The following is a 16,914-nucleotide window of genomic DNA, read 5'->3' as shown; positions in this document are numbered from 1 at the left end:
CCTTCTAATCGGCAGCCCCTTCGGCTAAGGACCCAGAGGCAAAGGGTGGCTCCAACTAAGGCGGCTCCAGATAGTGTCTGCAAGTATCAGAAGGTGAAGCCAGTGGCCAGCCATCAACCAGCAGTGACCACCAAGGTATGTGTGGCCCGGGCAGGGAGTCCAGCAATCACTGAACTCTAGAAGCCCTGCCACTCTACTTCCCCTCAAAACATTTCAGGCCAGGATGTTACCACTAACCAGATTAACAACTAGACAGGACTGTGAATGTCAGCTAGTGCCTCACTTCTAGTGATCCCCTCTGATTATTAGCATACGTCACACTTAGATATGGTTGTGAATGTTGACCTGTATCACACCTCTGGGGAAATGTTAGTTTAGCCTTTGAGCCACATCTAGATGGTGCTGCAATGGGATGGAACTGTGATTATTAAGATCGTACTGTCAATGTTAAATGGCATCGCTCTCTTAGGGAATTCACAATACTACCAATCTCTCACTAAAAAAGTACTCTCAAATCTAGGTATAACAAACCATCTATGCCTGTTATACTATGAATACCTACTGTATTATATGTTGAAACCTACCGCAATGTGAAACCTAGGCCTCTCTCCCACTATACAGCATTCTAAAATCTAGGTGTAGCCCCCATCTCTGTTTATTGATTGCGAAACCTACTGCATTTCATTGTGAAACCTAGGCCCCCTTCTCCCACTATACAGGACTCTCAAATCTAGGTGGCCTCCATCTTTGTTTACTATATGTTGAAACCTACTGCATTATGAAACCTAGGCCTCTCTCCCACTATACAGGATTCTCAAACCTTAGTGTAGCCTCCTTCTCTATTTATTATATGGTGAAACCTACTGCTTTGTGAAAGCTAGGTCTCTCTCCCACTATACAGGATTCTCAAACCCAGAAATGTGAAAATAATCTTGCCTCACATCCAGATAAGAATTGTGGAGATTAGTATGCTTCCCATCTAAATACAACTGTCAAGATTAGAATGAGTCACATCTAGATAGAACTGTGAAGATTCAGATGTGTCGCATCTGGATAGAATTGTGGAGATTAGCATGAGAAACATCTAGATAGAATTGTGAAGTTTAGCATGTTTCACATCTAGATAGCGATGCCAATAACCAACTCTCCTAACAATCTCACCCCTCTACATACACCTCTCATACTCAAACCAAACACAACCATACCTCTAAGCACAACAAACCATAAACACTTCACTGCACCGCAAAAACAACAAAACAAACCACACATAATCTCGTACAACAGCACATGACGGCAGCCAACGAAACGCACACTTAAGCTCAGCAAACAGTGTTAAGCAAACTGATGCTGCCAACAGCACATCACAGCTCTCTTGCTCTTCACCCGCTCACTCCTACTAACCCATCCCACCCTTTTTCCCTTTCGGATTCGCCCCAGCGCCAGGGGACTACTCCAGTGATGATAATGCACAGTATAAATATCCCTTAACATTAACATATGTTTTAAGTACTGTCCGTGATAAACTTAATGTTGAATATGCTATGAAGTCATTCAAAAGATGTAATGTTTTTATTTTCCTTTTGCAATCCTTTCTTCTCTATTCATTTCTTGTTTATTTTAAAGCTGTTTTTAAACTTGATTTTATAGGGAATTTGTTCTGCATGTGTGTAGTTGATATGTTTATTCACTGATTTGTTTAACGTTGTGTAACGTTGAGTATGAACAACCAGAATCACAATAAATAAATAATAATACAAGAAATCCAAGCCGCAGAACACTACGTGCTACCTTCACGCAATGAATGCAATCAATATAATGGCTGTCACTAGATGGCACAAGCTGCATATGTGTTACAAACTAAAGGGCGACAATGCAACGAGTCTCCTACGGTTCCTGTTTTATGCTCGGATGTGCCAGCCCGGAGCCGCAGCCGTGTCGCTCCATCACCCACAGGGGACCTTCACGCGTGCTTCCCCTGATAAAGAGAAGCCGAAAGCAGGGCCTGGGTGCAACGCTGACATTGTTTACATGGTTTGCAGCAGGATGTGCAGCCACTTGCACAGCCCTCGTACATAATGTACTTTAGGATAAACACGTCAAGGCGGCAGGCAGCTTCCATTAGGAGTCATAACAGCATTCCGAAGTGCAAAAGTGCGGGCATGAAAGATCAACTATAGCCTGCTTTCAATAAAATGGCATTTCCGCATGAATTTCCCGGGGAATGGTGGTCTCAGAAACACGGAGCGAAGCAGGGCTCGTCTTTTATCATGAGCTGGTGGGGAGCACTAGAGCAATACTTCTGAAACATGGACATTTTCGGGTACCTTTGAACAGGGATCATAAATCTCCAGGTTCACCTGCCGCCCGTCCAGGCACATTCTCTTCTTGTAGACGCACTCTGCAAGGAAATGCATGTTACATCATTAGCACCTGGGTTTGAAAGAAATGACTGCACTATCTATGGTCAATAAGCAGCACACTCTGGTTATTAAACAACCATACATTGCAATATTTTACAGGATGCATGTGGAAAAGCATTGATCTCACTGAGTTGTTTATAAGGCCCACCACACGTGTTGCTTTAGTACAGGGGTCTGCAAGCTTTGTCTCTCCAGATGTTTTGTACTACAACTCCTATCAGCCTTAGCCAGCGGCAAAGTATCCTGGGAATCATAGTCCAACACATCTGGATGGCTGAGGGATGCGGACCCCATCTTTAGCTCAAGACCTGCTCCTCACACTGCAAAGGTTTTAAAAAAAACCATCTACTTTGTCCACACATCTGTTCTCAATCTCTTTAAAAATGCCTTTGCCTCTGCAGTTGCAGTGACAAGAATGTGCTTCACATCATGTGCCTTGCAGTTCACCAATAATCAAACGTTTAAATCAATGATCTATTTGTCGGTGATACAAAACGCTGTTCCCCGATATCCACCTATGAACTTTGCACTGGCTCAGGGGAAATTTAGCACAGGTATCTACTGTGACATGGCCAGAGATCTGTCCCTTCCTGGTGGGAGTATGGACGCTAGGAGTGGGGTGCCTTACAGGATTGACATCAGTACCAGTCCTAGCCCACAGCCGGGTATGGCAGTTATAAGAGCCCCAGTCCCTATCCCTTCACCCTGTGCCTATTTTGTTGATAAGAGTACCCCACGACGGCACCACCCAATTCTGGCCACTGTCTTTGCCTCCCAGGACCCACAATGTAGGCAGCCATTACAATGGCAGAGCGGGTAGGAGAGACACTTGCAAGTCGCTACGCGATCCACAGCAGTTGGAATCCCAGCACAAGTTTGTGAGCAAAGCCTGCTAGATGAATCTACCCGCTAGGAACATTGCACTCACCTGCGTGGGGTCACACCTGTGTGGAACTGGCATGGTTGTACCAACCGGATGGACTGACATGCACTGGCACATTGACTATTGCAGGCTTCCATTGCCAGAGACCCATGGCACTGTATATGAAAAGGGGGCGGGTCTTATGAACCCTTTTGAATCTTCTGGTGATTGTAGCACCTCCTCCCCTGGAGAAAGGAAATGCAGCAGTTGGCCTGGGGAAGCAGCAGAGGTGGAGGGCAAAGGGAAGGGGAGGATAAACGGGAGGACAGGAAGCAGTAAGGTGTGGATTCAGGTTGGGCTCAAGGATGGAGCAGGTGGAGTAGTGTGGAGGAGAATTATTATAAGAGCATAGAGGATGAGGCATTACTTGGTCCAAGAGAGTGGAACAATGGGTTTGAGTGAGCAGGAAAGTTGTGCGTGTGAGATTGACAGAGGGAGGACAGGGAGTGATTGAGGAAGTGAAAGAAGGGTGACTGTAGGAGGAGTGGGTGGAGAGGAGTGTGGTTCTGTGGAGAGGGTAGTAGCATGGAGAGGAGAAGTTGTGTGGAGTAGTAGTAGCAGGGAGTAAGATCAGAGGGTGGAGCTAGATAGTGGAGAGAGGAACGTCAGAGGGACAGAAGAGAGCGTTATGGAGAGACGGTGAGAGAAGTAGGAGGGAGGAGAGTACAACGAGAAAAGGTACAATGACAGACAGACCTGGGGAGAGGAGCTGTAGAGCGTGGGAGGATAAGATCAAGTGGGAACTGAGTGCCTGAAAGGCACAAAACCCTTATAGTTCCTCATCTTGGGGACCTATAACAGAAGGAACCATCTAGATTGTTGCCTGAGGGAGTTCATATAGATAAGATACTTGCCTTTAGGCCACCGACTTGAGGTAGGCAGTTCTAATATATTAAGGGTTACTAATCTCTAGTGATCACCCTAGGTTTGAGGCACGGTGGCTCACTTAGGGAGGGTAGGGAAGGGGGTGCCCTGTAGGGAGCCCTTTGACTTCAAAATCAATAAGAACGCTTCACCTCCCTTCGAAAGTTGCTGTACTCTTTAGTCCATCTGTGACAGTATGCATGCATGTGAGTAATGGTGCTTTAACTCTGACACAAAGAAAGACTGGAAAATAGAAGAGACGAGAAGGAAGTAGCCCCACGGGCCCAACCATCAGCATTTTCCCTGTGCAAAAATACATTGCTGCAATACATATTTGTAACATGGACATTTTCGCTTTTCATGACCATGGAAATGGTGGTGCACATGTGAACGACACCAATGAAACGTGTATCTATTGTGCTCTTTAAAATAGTTGCTGATTTGATTGTTTAAAGACACTTTGTATCACTGTCTTTCAGGTTCGTGCTTGAAGCTGAGAATGATCTGCATATGGAATTATGTGTTATGAACCATCTAAATCACATTAAGCTCTACAATTGCACCACATCACTGTCTTATTTACTTAGGGATCTATTTAAAGTGAATTTTATTTTGAAATGAGGCATGAGAGTGTGAAGAATGAGCCAGAAAAGGATAGTGAAAGGCACTTAGTGAAACTGCATGTGTCAGTACATTAAGCATCAGGGAGGATTGCAATAAACAGATGGTTGTGTCAATGAAGTGCAAGTAAAAACGCTCAATGCATTTGGTATTGCCTAGGCCTTTCCCTGGAATATATTTTTTTGACTGGTTAGAGATGGCTACTACTGGATCCAGTTACTGAACTAATCAAAAGAAACTCGTTGAAGAACATTCCAGTTGATTCAATCTGCAAGCTGCAACTGGTTAGGTGTGTCTAATAGCATTGGTGACTCACCATGCATACACCCATTCCAACTCTGAGACACTGGCGTAGCGGGGCTCCCTGCAGCCCCCGCTGTGCGGGGACCCCACCATTACATGTCCTGGGTGGTGGTCCCCATGAGAGAAAAAAACATTAAAAAAATAAATGGAATACTTTCTTTTTGAAGTCACTCTGCCTTCAGAAGGAAATTACATTATTTCTGTTACAGCGTAATTTTTTTCTGAAGGCAGAGTGACTTCAAAAAGAAACCATTTATTTTTGAAGTGATAGGGCTTCAATCCAGCCCATGACATGGAGGCCTCAATGTCCTCTGTAGATGACAGGAACAGGCATTACTGGCTGCTGCAGGAAGAGGAAGACCAATTAAAGGTACAATAATTTATTTTCTTTCCATGTGTGTGCGTGAATGTAAGTGTGTGTGTGTGAGTGAGTGCATGATGTATGGGTGGCTGCCTAGGTGTGCCTGTGTGAGAGCATGCATATGGAAGGTCAGATTCAAGACCCTTGTACTGAAATAACTCAAAAACATTTTTGCATCCCTCCATGCCATGTCCTATGATGATGTCATCCCAGTCTCCATCCTGATGAACAGAATGCTTTTACTCCTCTTCACTATCAATGCCTCACTCATAGAAAGGGATATTCCTTGATGCACTGAAAACTGGCCAGATTCTACCACTACTAAATAAATCACACTCAATCTGGATGACCTAGCAAACTATCGACCCTATGCCCATGTACCCTTCACTGGAAAGATCATTAAGAAATGTTCATGTTCAAACTACAACGAAATATACCCAATGCAACATACTTCAAAAACATCATTCCAGCTTCCAACCAAATAGCAGCACTGATACTCCCACCATCCAGGTAATTGACCAGACACTCCTCATCATGGTCACAGGTGACTCATGTTCTCTGTCCTTGCTCAACTTCTCTACCACATTCAACACATTCTACCGCAAAGCTCGACTCAACAACCGGTTCGTCTCAATGAGCTTCCATACCATCTCATTCAAATGGCCACCTCGCGATCCCAAAAATGGCCGGTGACCTACGGAGTCCACAGGGCTCCAAACTCCTACCCGTTCATCTTCTAAATTTAAAAGGAGTCACTAGGGGGACTAACGGCTAAAATCAACATGCAGATTAATTCTAAAACTAACAACTATCACCTCTTCTGTTTTGCTGTAGTATAATGTAGACTAACATGAATAGGAAATTGTATCATCCATAGTGGTGCTAGAACTAATCAATATGATAAGTGGGTGGAGAGAGTATAACTATAAGTCAACACATTTCTGCTCGGAGGATAATAGCAATAGCTAATTTACTAACAGACAGGCCTCTTCATAGAAAGCATTAACATGTTTTCTGCCCAGATCCTTGCTCCATACATATTTCCATTTGGATTATTCTTTCATATTATTCATGCTTGGCTGCCCCAGTGTATTTTGCTTCAACTTATATCCTTGCATCAGCGTGTTTGCAATTTGAAGGTTTCTCAAATGTAGTTATAGCCAGATAAGGGCTGACCTGCTCAAATTCTAGCTTCTTGCAAAACTCGGACTGGGTGAATCCTCCAAACCCAGGAGTTGAAGAGTTTGATCGGTGTCCTGTCAATTGGTCGACTGCAATTTGGTCGACACCATTTGGTCGAATGGCAAATGGTCGAATTTTTTTTTTATTATTTATATATTTTTTTTGTGGGTTTTCGTGTGGGGAAAGAAAAAAAAAAGAAAAAAAAGGGGTTGGGGGGGGGGACCCCCCAAAAAAAAACCAAAAAAGGGGTAAAAAAAAAAAAAAATTTCGACCATTTGGCATTCGACCAAATGGTGTCGACCAATTGTCCTGTCGACCAAATGTTTTCGACCAATTGACTGGTAACCGAGTTGACCATTTTATGAATGCCTCTTTGAGTATGACCAGACAGGCAGGAAACCGTGAAACGCTCCCATTTGTGATAGGTGAAGCCCGCACTCCCAATAGAAAATAATGGGAAAGAAACTACAAGGATCAATGTTTTGTTGTGAGGGGAGATTGAGCAATATGGATTTGTCTTTGACTACTGTCCTCTAATGTCTACGTCGCAATTGTCTGCTGTTGGCCATTAACGACGTTTACCACCCATTATGGCTGGATTCTTTGGAGAAAACCATTTACCTTTCAATGAGATTTTGTGTAAGTGCACTGGTAGGACAGAGCAGAGAGTGGGAAGGTGACAGAGTGAAAGGGGATGTGGGGAGCAGTGCTGTTAAGAGGGGAGAGAAGTAGTGCTGTGGAGAGGGGAGAGTAATCATGAGTATGATTGGAGGGTGGAGGTAAGCAGAAAGCAGAGGGGGCGAGGACCAATAGTGTGAGAGCAGAGGGAGCATGTGGGAGAGGGAGGAGTGAGAAGAGAGATGGTGGTTTTTTTAGGCAGGTGGAGAGTGGGAGGAGAGAAGGGCAAGTGGTATGGAGATTTAGGTAGAATAATTATACAGTATAGAATGAACATCTGAGTGTAGGAAAGGCACAAACATTAAGTCAAAAAGAGAAGATAGAGAGAGAAAGAGACAGAGAGAGACAGAGAGAGAGAGAGAGCTCTCAATAGAACATACATTAAAAAACGTGAACTGGGATATGTTCTGTATATTTTCAATTTTGCATAAAAAAAGAAGGCTGTCTAAGCCAATAGTTGGAATAAATGTTTGTGCAATGTATCTGTCAATAGGAATGTTCCATGTATGAAATGCATTACTGTCAAAATCAAAAATATTCTATTTATGGAAGCAGGCCTATTTGGTTTGGAATAAGAGTTAAAATTTTAGGTAGATGATTCATATTTTTGACAGGAGTCAATATATCACTACAATCGAATCCAAGAAGGGGAAGTCCTGAAAACACACATTCAACCTCTATGCTGCCATTCTCTGGGACATTTCCTGCCAACTGGCGGGATCCCTCTCTCTTACAATTCAGGAAGGAACTGAAAACCCTTCTCTTCAAGGACCACTTCCCCTACGATTCATGCAATCCAAGACGATCCCCACCAGGGACGTCTCTATGGGGGGGCAAACAGGGCACGTGCCCCGGGCCCCCCATCCTGGTGGTCCTGGAGGGGGCCCCCGGACCCCAGTGCTGAACACTTTGTGTGTTTTTTTTTTACATTTATGTGCGTGTGAATGCAGGCTGCACTGCAGTGCAGCCCCGGCCCCTGAATCAACATTTGGAATCGAAACCACGGCTTCACAGATCACAGAAGTGTCAAGATTCAGGAACAGGGGCCAGGGCCAGGGCCCCTGTTCCTGAATCTTGACATTTCTGTGACCTGTGAAGCCGTGGTTTCGATTCCCAATGGCAATGTTGATTCTGACTGAACAACAACAGTGGGGGAGGAGAATGACGCAGGACCACGAGCCGTGCCCTGCGTTCCCTCCCCCACCCCGCAGGGAATACAGCACGTGCCAGCCCACTGGGCTGGAGTGCGCACTGCTGCGCAGCTTGCAGCCTCCTCCTTACCTTTAGAAGAACAAGCCAGCAGCAGCAGGCAGCGACACGTGCTGACTGAGCTTCCGAGGCTAAAATTGTGTGGCTAGCTTCCCAGAGCACGCTTCTTCACCCGGTCGGTGTGTTATGTTTTGTGGCTCTTACACATGGCGCCTAGTGGCCATTGTTATGGATTTGCAGCGCAATGGGTTGCCTGGGAATTCGGTAGACTTCACGCTGCAGAATTGCTTTGGCAGACTGGTGCCCAGTAACTTATTGAGTGACCTACATAATCGATATCACAATGCAACTTAAAAATGCAATTATGATTTGGAAGATGTTCATAGAGGCACGCTGGCCTACAAGTGAATCAGGCAATTTCCTAATAGGCTTAACCTCTGAAAACCTAGAAGGGCTGGGACACAAAGGGTCTCCTAAAATGGGCTAGACTCTGCTTCGGCAATGCATTGCATATGATGTTGCACTTATTTATTTGCATTTTTAAAAAGCCCGGGGGCATCGAGACGCTGTTCCCTGAATATGTCTTAGTTGCGTATTTATAACGCGCTTAGTACCCAGAGATTTCTAAGTGCCGACCCTGGATCGAACCTGTGTTGCTTCGTGTCGTCTTGTTTCCAAGGAGAGCGTGGTGATCCCGAGCTATCCTCCTTTCGTCTGTGATGGCAGCATTTCAGTATTTGACGATGCAGTGGGCATCTGGATGTATAGGGTCATAGCTATACCTTCTATATGCCGTTGTATGTGGCATAGTAGATCAGTGCAGGGCATGTGAGGCTTCACTGAACATATGATTGAGTCCTTGGACATGTGAACCTTTTCCTGTACCTGGCAAATCGGGCTTTACATGACATTAGATTCAGCCCTCCCCCATCTGAGGCCACACTTGGCATATTCCGGCAGCACCTGGACATGTGAGGTTGCACCTATTCCTGGCAAAAGGAGGTAGTACTCTTTTATTTGAGTCTGCAGTTTTATGTATGTATTTATTTATTTCATTTATTTAATGTATTTATTTATTTGCAGTTGGCATTCAGCAACTCTAATATATGTGAGGATGCACCTGTAGAGCGTACCCGAGACTTTATTTGGTACAGATGTCAGTACTTGAGCCTTTCAGATTGTGTTTCAGATATAATGCTGCACCTGTCTATATGAGGTTGTACTTATCCCTGGCATATGAGACTACACATGGCAAGTGATGCCAGTGCTTGGGCATTTTAAGCCACATTTGTGATAAGTAGGCATCACCTTGAGTTGTGCGGCTGTGCCTCGTATATGTTATGTTATTGGGTATTTGTATAGCGCCTATTACAGCTCATGAAATCGCACTTGATCAAAATGCTTCCTGCCTTGCCTTAGTTCTAAACTGATTGAAAGGGTCACGTGCCTAATTAAAAGCAGGAATGATAGCGAAATATGCGATTACCCATTGAAACCGCTAGAGCAGGCTGTTTCATTAACAGCTGCAATGGAAAAAAACATCATGTAGGCCCTGTGACTAGCACTTTGCTAATATCCCCTACCCTTACTTGGGTGGCAAATGATACCAACATCCATCCTAATCCTGGCCAGATTAGTGTTCATGCCCATGTGAATGGCAGTGTAAACGTCTTGCTGGACGTGCCTCCTTACTGGTACATAGCACTGTGAACCCTCAGGCATTTGAGCGCTCGTTAGTTCTTTCATGCAACAAGCGCCCTTATGCAGGGCACCGAGGCATTAATGCATTACGGTTATGGCCGCACACATGGCGCCGTGCTTCTGCTAAGTTTTAAGAATACGAAACTTGCATTAGTTTAAATAACGGCATTGTAGCTTGAACGAATTTGGTCTGTGAAGATGGAATGGGGGCCCATTGGCGACTGGGACAACAGAAAGGTGGAATTAGGAGTTAATGGCTAAAAGGATGGGGGTCGGGTTAATTGGGGTCCTGCATGCAAATGTGGTTGCAGTTTTTGAGCACATTTTGTCGTTTGGTTCCCCTCCTCACCTACTGAGACTACAATTTAGTAATTTGCCCTGTTTTAATGCTCATTCAAAGTGGGTTTTAAGTGCTGGGGCAGGTGACTGCAGACATTATAAATGCAGGACTTATTTTACGGTGTCTGGGTTAATGCAAAGGGGTGCAGCGGGGGGGTAGGTCTACCGGTATGGGGCTCCTCCTTTCAGAGTTACAAGCCAGCCACGATACGTTTCAGTAGTTGGGGACCAGCACGCAAAGGTTGATTTCAGTTCTTTAGCACAAATTTGTCGTTCTTCCCCCGCGATACCTACTTAGACAAGTACCAGAATGCAATTTATAAATGTGCCCCGTTTAAATGCACAATATACCTACCGCGCTTGGTGTAATGGGCTCTTGAAAAGGGGAGGGGAAATACACACCACTGCCTTTAATCACATAATTAGCAAAAAGATGTGTCTCAGTTGGGCACGTGTTTTAAGCAGCAGTAAGCTCCCAATGTCAGCGGCAGCATTAAAGGAAAGTTACAGTTCAGACCGTCCTTGCCGTGTTGGCTTGGGTTTCGGAAGCTCCTCGAGCATGAGCAAACAAGTAATTTACCCAGACACCCTATTTTGAAATCAGTGAAATCCCCATTACAGGAGTGCACTGTGCACGCTGACATTGCCACTTAAATTGACTAAAAAACTATTATTGGTAAAGAAATGGCTCCAGCCTCCAACAATTCATGACAACCACCCTCCTCTGTAAAGGAAGGTGCAGTTACTGGAGCTCAGGTGCTGGTGGGGGGTGGCAGGCCTTGCTCGCACAGCCCCCTCTATAGAAGAAGGCAGAATTCCTGATACCAGGTGCTGGCGAAAAATTATAGGGATTGCCCACACCCACCTCTGTAGAGAAAGATGGCATTGCTGGTGCCACGTATAGCATCTGGCCTTTAAGAACATCTAAGAGGGAGATTGTGCACGAGGAAGATGGGGGATGTGTTTTCCTTTGACTCAGAAAAAATCAATATTTAGGCTGTAAAAATGCAGAGCATTCCTCCAAAAAAGGACTGTTGGTTGGCATATTGCCAGGCTCTTGTGGGGTGGTGAAGAGTCCCCTCTGTAGTGGGCGAGTCCCCAGGGCACACCTTTGGGAGAGTTTGGGAGGGGGCTTGTGCAGACGGCCTCCGACTGCACCCAGATAATTGCTCCGTGCTGTGTGGGCCTGTCTGTGACACCAAACTTCTCATTTGTGGGGACCTGCTGTCACTGTGGCAAGTTCCTCCCCCTGTAATTACCCCCTCAATGAATGCCACTCTGCTTCCTGTCCCCTTGGCCCCTCTTTCAGTTTCAGGCCTGGATGGTTTCTGCTGCAGGCCATGGTCGCTCCTCATCATTTTAAATGTGCAAGCTCGTTCAGTGTGACTTGATAGAACTCACACGACATTACTCAGAAAATGGACACCATATGTATTTTCTTAATTATTGGCTCCAAAGCCAAAGTTTCACATACAGTTTTAAAAAACGTGCTAATGAATAATCCAATACTTTCAAATGTTTTGACCCAGGTGCATTCCAGCGGCAGATTCTCAAACATGAACACAAAGGAAAAAGCGCAAAGAATGCACTTTTTATTTGTGTTAGTTTTAGAAATGGACATGTTACCTTTCCCCCAAAGGTGACCTGCACATTTCAGGGGGGTGGGGTGGAACGCAGCCCAAAAGGCACACTGGCCAGAGCCAGCCCCCTTCCACACACTGGCCTCAGGAGCACAGTCCCATCACTAATACATTTCAGGTCCCAGCACCCCCCAATCGCTAGGAGCACATTAAATAACAGCGGGCCTGTCACTGTGTTTCAGGAATAGAAATGTAAGTGGGCCAGCAGTGGTTCGTACTGGTGCAGTTGCATTTTCTAAAATAAATTCATGACAGGGTCAGGAATGACCCTTCCATGCAATGCACATTTCCCTGTGTCTGTTGCAACCAGGTGCAGTGGAATGTCTTTGTTGTCTGTGCATTTTAAGCCGCATGCCATCTTTTAATACAGGGTCAGCTTTCAAATGCATAGAAAGCCCCCTGCTGTGATCTTCACATTCAAATGCTCTTTCTGCCTCATATGGCTTCCTGCTTAAAATGTGTCATACATGGTCACATTCAAACGCCCTTTTAGAGCAGGGAAAATCTTTTTTGGCACAAAGGACGAGATGCACTAGCACTCCACGTCCTTTGCACCAAGAAATGTTTTGAGAATATTGGCTCATGCTCGCTACAGTAAAATGACCATCATGAGTCCTGGTTATTAGGTAAGGCTAAAGTGCCAGTGCCACCTGTAAGCCAAAACTATAGCATTGGAAAACCGCTAGAGAGAAATGGCATATGAGGAGGGACACACAGCTTGTACGTTATTTACCCTCCTATTGACTGCCCATGACCATGCTGATCCTTATGGTCATTCCAACCCACTTCCTGCCCCTCTGCGCTCAGATCACATGGCCCTGTGATCTCTTTGAGCTAGCTTTTTCAAGCCTTACCATCACATTTGTGCTCAAAGTGCTGGCCAGTGTTGTTTCAAAGCAGTCTTCTGAGAGTTAATGACTTAATTGGAGCTGTAAACAAGCTACTGGTGTAATAAAAATGTCAACCAAGTCTTTCCCCAGCCATTCGAGTTATAAGCACTACGGGGTGTCCTTCTCTGAAGTCCTGTTAAATACAAGCATTGGCAAAGCCAACGTTTTTGGTTTGTATATAAGTATCGGGCAATTGCTAGGCGCTGCTATTACATGGCCAGGTACTCACACCTATTTGAACCTGCTATGATCGATTGCCAGTTAATACCGCTAAGTCACTGCCTTGCAAATGCCTTTTCCATGCCTACACAAAAGCCAACACTTTTGGCATTGCCAATGCTTTTTTCATGTTGTGCTGCTTTTAGGCTATGTCATTGTTCACTTTTTTTATTCTCATTTGGTGAAATATTTGTGATGTAATGCTTTGGGCTGTATTTTATAGATTATACAATTCAATTTGCCTATTTGTTATAGCTGTTCTCATATGTTCGAGAAATCTTGGGAATGGGACAGTGCTGTCCAATGAGACACAGCAATGTCTAACATAGCGCGGTATTATTCAGTATACACTACACATCCTTATGTGCTATGGTAAAACTGTGTGCCCAATAGAAACACTGGACAGAAAGCTAAACTAGGGCTTGGCTGATCGGGAGCAAGTTATGACAAACTACTGAACACACATTCTGCACCAAGAGATCTAAGATCAGATGTACATATGCAGCGCATGATCATAGCTATTGGGAGCATCGTCGCCCTATGATATTAAACACAGACGGAGTGCATGCGGTCTCTGCATTTCATTCTGTAGAGCATCATTGCCAAGTCCATCTCCAGGAGCTGCTGAGGCTTACTAGTGAAGCCACTGACTTGAATCCTTAAAACGCTGTTGCCATCATCATCATTTATGTGACCTGCAGATTGCATGCAACCAATTCTGTACATACTACAACTCTGAAACATTGATAGGCACTGTGAGGCCTTTTCAGGAATTTGATGCAGCACAATGTGGAGACAAAAATGGCTGCTACTCTGTATTTATTAAAATATGACAGTTTACTCAATAAAATGAAATTGCTCCTTACAATGAAGTCCATTCCCCCGAATGTCCAAACTAATGCAGCCATTTCGCCACAAAGCATTTCAATGAAATGTATTTTTTCATTTAACCTCAATCTATGTCATTTAATTTCTGGTCTTATTTTTCACTATTCTATTGTGTTTTAAGTTATATTCTTTGATGTTTATTTTTTATTTTTTGGGGTAGGATATTCCTGTTAACCCTTTTTTATATTATTCGAAACAAAAACAAAGTGAAATGTCCTTAATATGGAATCCTACTGGGGAAACAGATCACAGATGTATAATGTTTATATTTTATTAACAACTAGATAATCCATTTAAAGCTTAGAGGAGTATCTGTTGAATTAGACTCGAGATATGGAGGGGGCATGGGTGTCGTGTCGCTGGGGCGACATGGGTTTGGAGGGGGGTGGGAGTAGGACATGGGTTTTGGGGGAAACATCGGTTTCGGGGGGCGAGGGGGGCCCCCAAGGCTGTCTTTGCCCCGGGCCCCCAAAACTGTTAAAATGGCCCTGATCCCCACCCTCACTATGTACAGCCTCACTATGTACAGCTTACTCTATTGTACCCTACTCTGATTTCTAGCTGGTTGCACTCTATAAACATCACCAACATACATACAATGTTCTTGATCCAAAAAGGAAAGTATTTAAAAGTGGAAATGCTGCATGCTTGAAGGCCAAACAATTGAATGGGTCACATCAACTGGTTATAACTTCAAGGAAAACTTTCTAGGAGAGCGAATACAAGGTGAAACGCTGCATGCTGGAACATGAGCTGAATGTTTTTGTGTATATTTGCATTTAGATGTAGCTCATACACTTTTACCAAAAGTTCCATACATAGGGCAATAATACAGAAAGAGAAGGCAGTCACTTTGCATGGGTACCTTTAGAACGTTATATTGACTGTACTATTTGGGGTGAGATGGGTGCTGATGTAATGAAACAGTATATAGAAAGTAGGAAGTTTGATGACAAAGGAACATGCCAAGGAACATACACACATCTGATGTCCATTTAGTTAAGGACCCAGTACTTACAATACAATGTACATATATTCATACACACAGTCTTGATTCATCAGTGTTAGGCCAGGCAGGTGTTCACATGAGCGAGGGTGTCCAGGGTGTGATTAAGAAAGTGATCACAGCGTTGCATGCTGGAATTTAAAGGAGGTTTCTAATGCCGATTAAAACATTGACTTGGGAAAGATATGCAGCTGGAACCTGAAACAAAGGCTTCTAGAGCCCGATATGAAAGTGACTCAATAAATGAAACCCAGATTGGTGACTGCCTCTCCTGTTTGGGTATATAAGGTGAGCCGAAGGCTTGGTGAGGGTGGTCAGTGAAACAGTAGCACTGAGATAAATAAGCCTTTTTTTTAAAGATTGACTTCATGGCTTAATACAGACGTTTTGCAAATAATTATTAAAATACCTTGACAGAAGTCAGGAATAATACCTGTGAGGCAACTGGATGTTTAAGAGGCAACGGCATCAATTGACCAATGTTTTTCATGCTGACATTTGACACTCGCCACTAGGTGATTAGGGGGATGAAACTGTGTTGTCCCTCTTTGGTTAAAGGTGAAGAACATGGATGTGACAGTTTGTTTTAACAATCCTGAGTGAGATACATCAATGTGCTTGGGTAGAAAGTATGCTCCTATGTGGCTCAGGCAGGTATGAAAGCAATCCGCCCATGCATGGGCTCAGACAAGGTTGCATTTCACCACCTCTTTATTAAATTCACTGATTTGCCACTCTGGCTCACAAGCACTGATTAATCCTACATAAGGATGGGGCATAAATCCACGGCAGCATTACTTCATGCCAATGATACCAGGACCTACAGCTCCAGAGAGAACTTAATTTGCTGGAAGAGTTCTCTTCTAGCAGTCACGTGTCCATACATGCTGATAAAATGAGTTTTGCATTAATAAAGCAAGGTAACACTTCAGGGGGAGGGGTGGAGAGGATATCAGCGAGGTTGCTTTACACTCTGAGTGGTGTTTGTCTCCTCTCTGGGATGGAGTTTGCACATAGGGGAAACGAGGTATAAAGTAAGGTTAGCCATATCTGCTTTTCTGCAGTTTCAGAGTTGGTTTGGTCTGCTTCTATTGAACCCTTGCCTATATGCTACAGGGCAAAAGGTACAGCAATATAATGTCACACCACATGCCGTAGTGTACTATGCTAATAAGGCTCTTGTGTGTGGAGATGGAAACTATAGCAAGGGATTATAATACTGGACTCTCAGGCATGGGGGAAATGTGTGGGTCCTTCCAATTCTATCTATGCTGAGGTTGGCCCGCCCCCAAAAGAGCATAGCCAGGCTAAGGAATTGTGTTAAGAATGATAGCTTTGAAAAAAATAAACTCTATGAAGATATTGTGGCAGGTTGTTTTTTTATTTTTTTTTATTTCAGAAGGTTCAGACAATGCACTACTCAGTGGAGGACACTGTTCATTCATGATTAAATTCATCCCTGCCTAGGATACCATTAAGAAGCAAGGTTTGGGATGACCTCAGCCAGGAAACTATAGTTGAAAGATATTTTGGGCATATCAGCAAAGGCAGTGAGTTTAAGGAAATTAACAATTATAGTAGTCTCAAATGTTATAGCCAGACAAGTACAAGCATTGGCAAAGGGGGAGGGGGTACAGTTGCTGGGGGTAGAAAGAGTAGGGGAGGCAAGGT

At 44.2% G+C, this 16,914-nt stretch overlaps 1 protein-coding gene across 1 annotated transcript in view; it reads right to left on the bottom strand.

Moving 5' to 3' along the window:
- Positions 1-16,914, bottom strand: part of RERGL (RERG like) — a 206,659-nt gene that overhangs the window by 162,793 nt on the left and 26,952 nt on the right. The window contains exon 3 of the mRNA XM_069628393.1: positions 2,325-2,398. Within this exon, the coding sequence (XP_069484494.1) occupies positions 2,325-2,398 (74 nt within the window). The remainder of the gene's footprint in view (positions 1-2,324; positions 2,399-16,914) is intronic.

The sequence above is a fragment of the Ambystoma mexicanum genome, chromosome 12 (genome assembly GCF_040938575.1).
Source record: "Ambystoma mexicanum isolate Mex_15411 chromosome 12, UKY_AmexF1_1, whole genome shotgun sequence".
Taxonomy (NCBI): domain Eukaryota; kingdom Metazoa; phylum Chordata; class Amphibia; order Caudata; family Ambystomatidae; genus Ambystoma; species Ambystoma mexicanum.
Note: the sequence above shows the minus strand (reverse complement) of the source record. Positions and strands in the feature narration are given on the sequence as shown.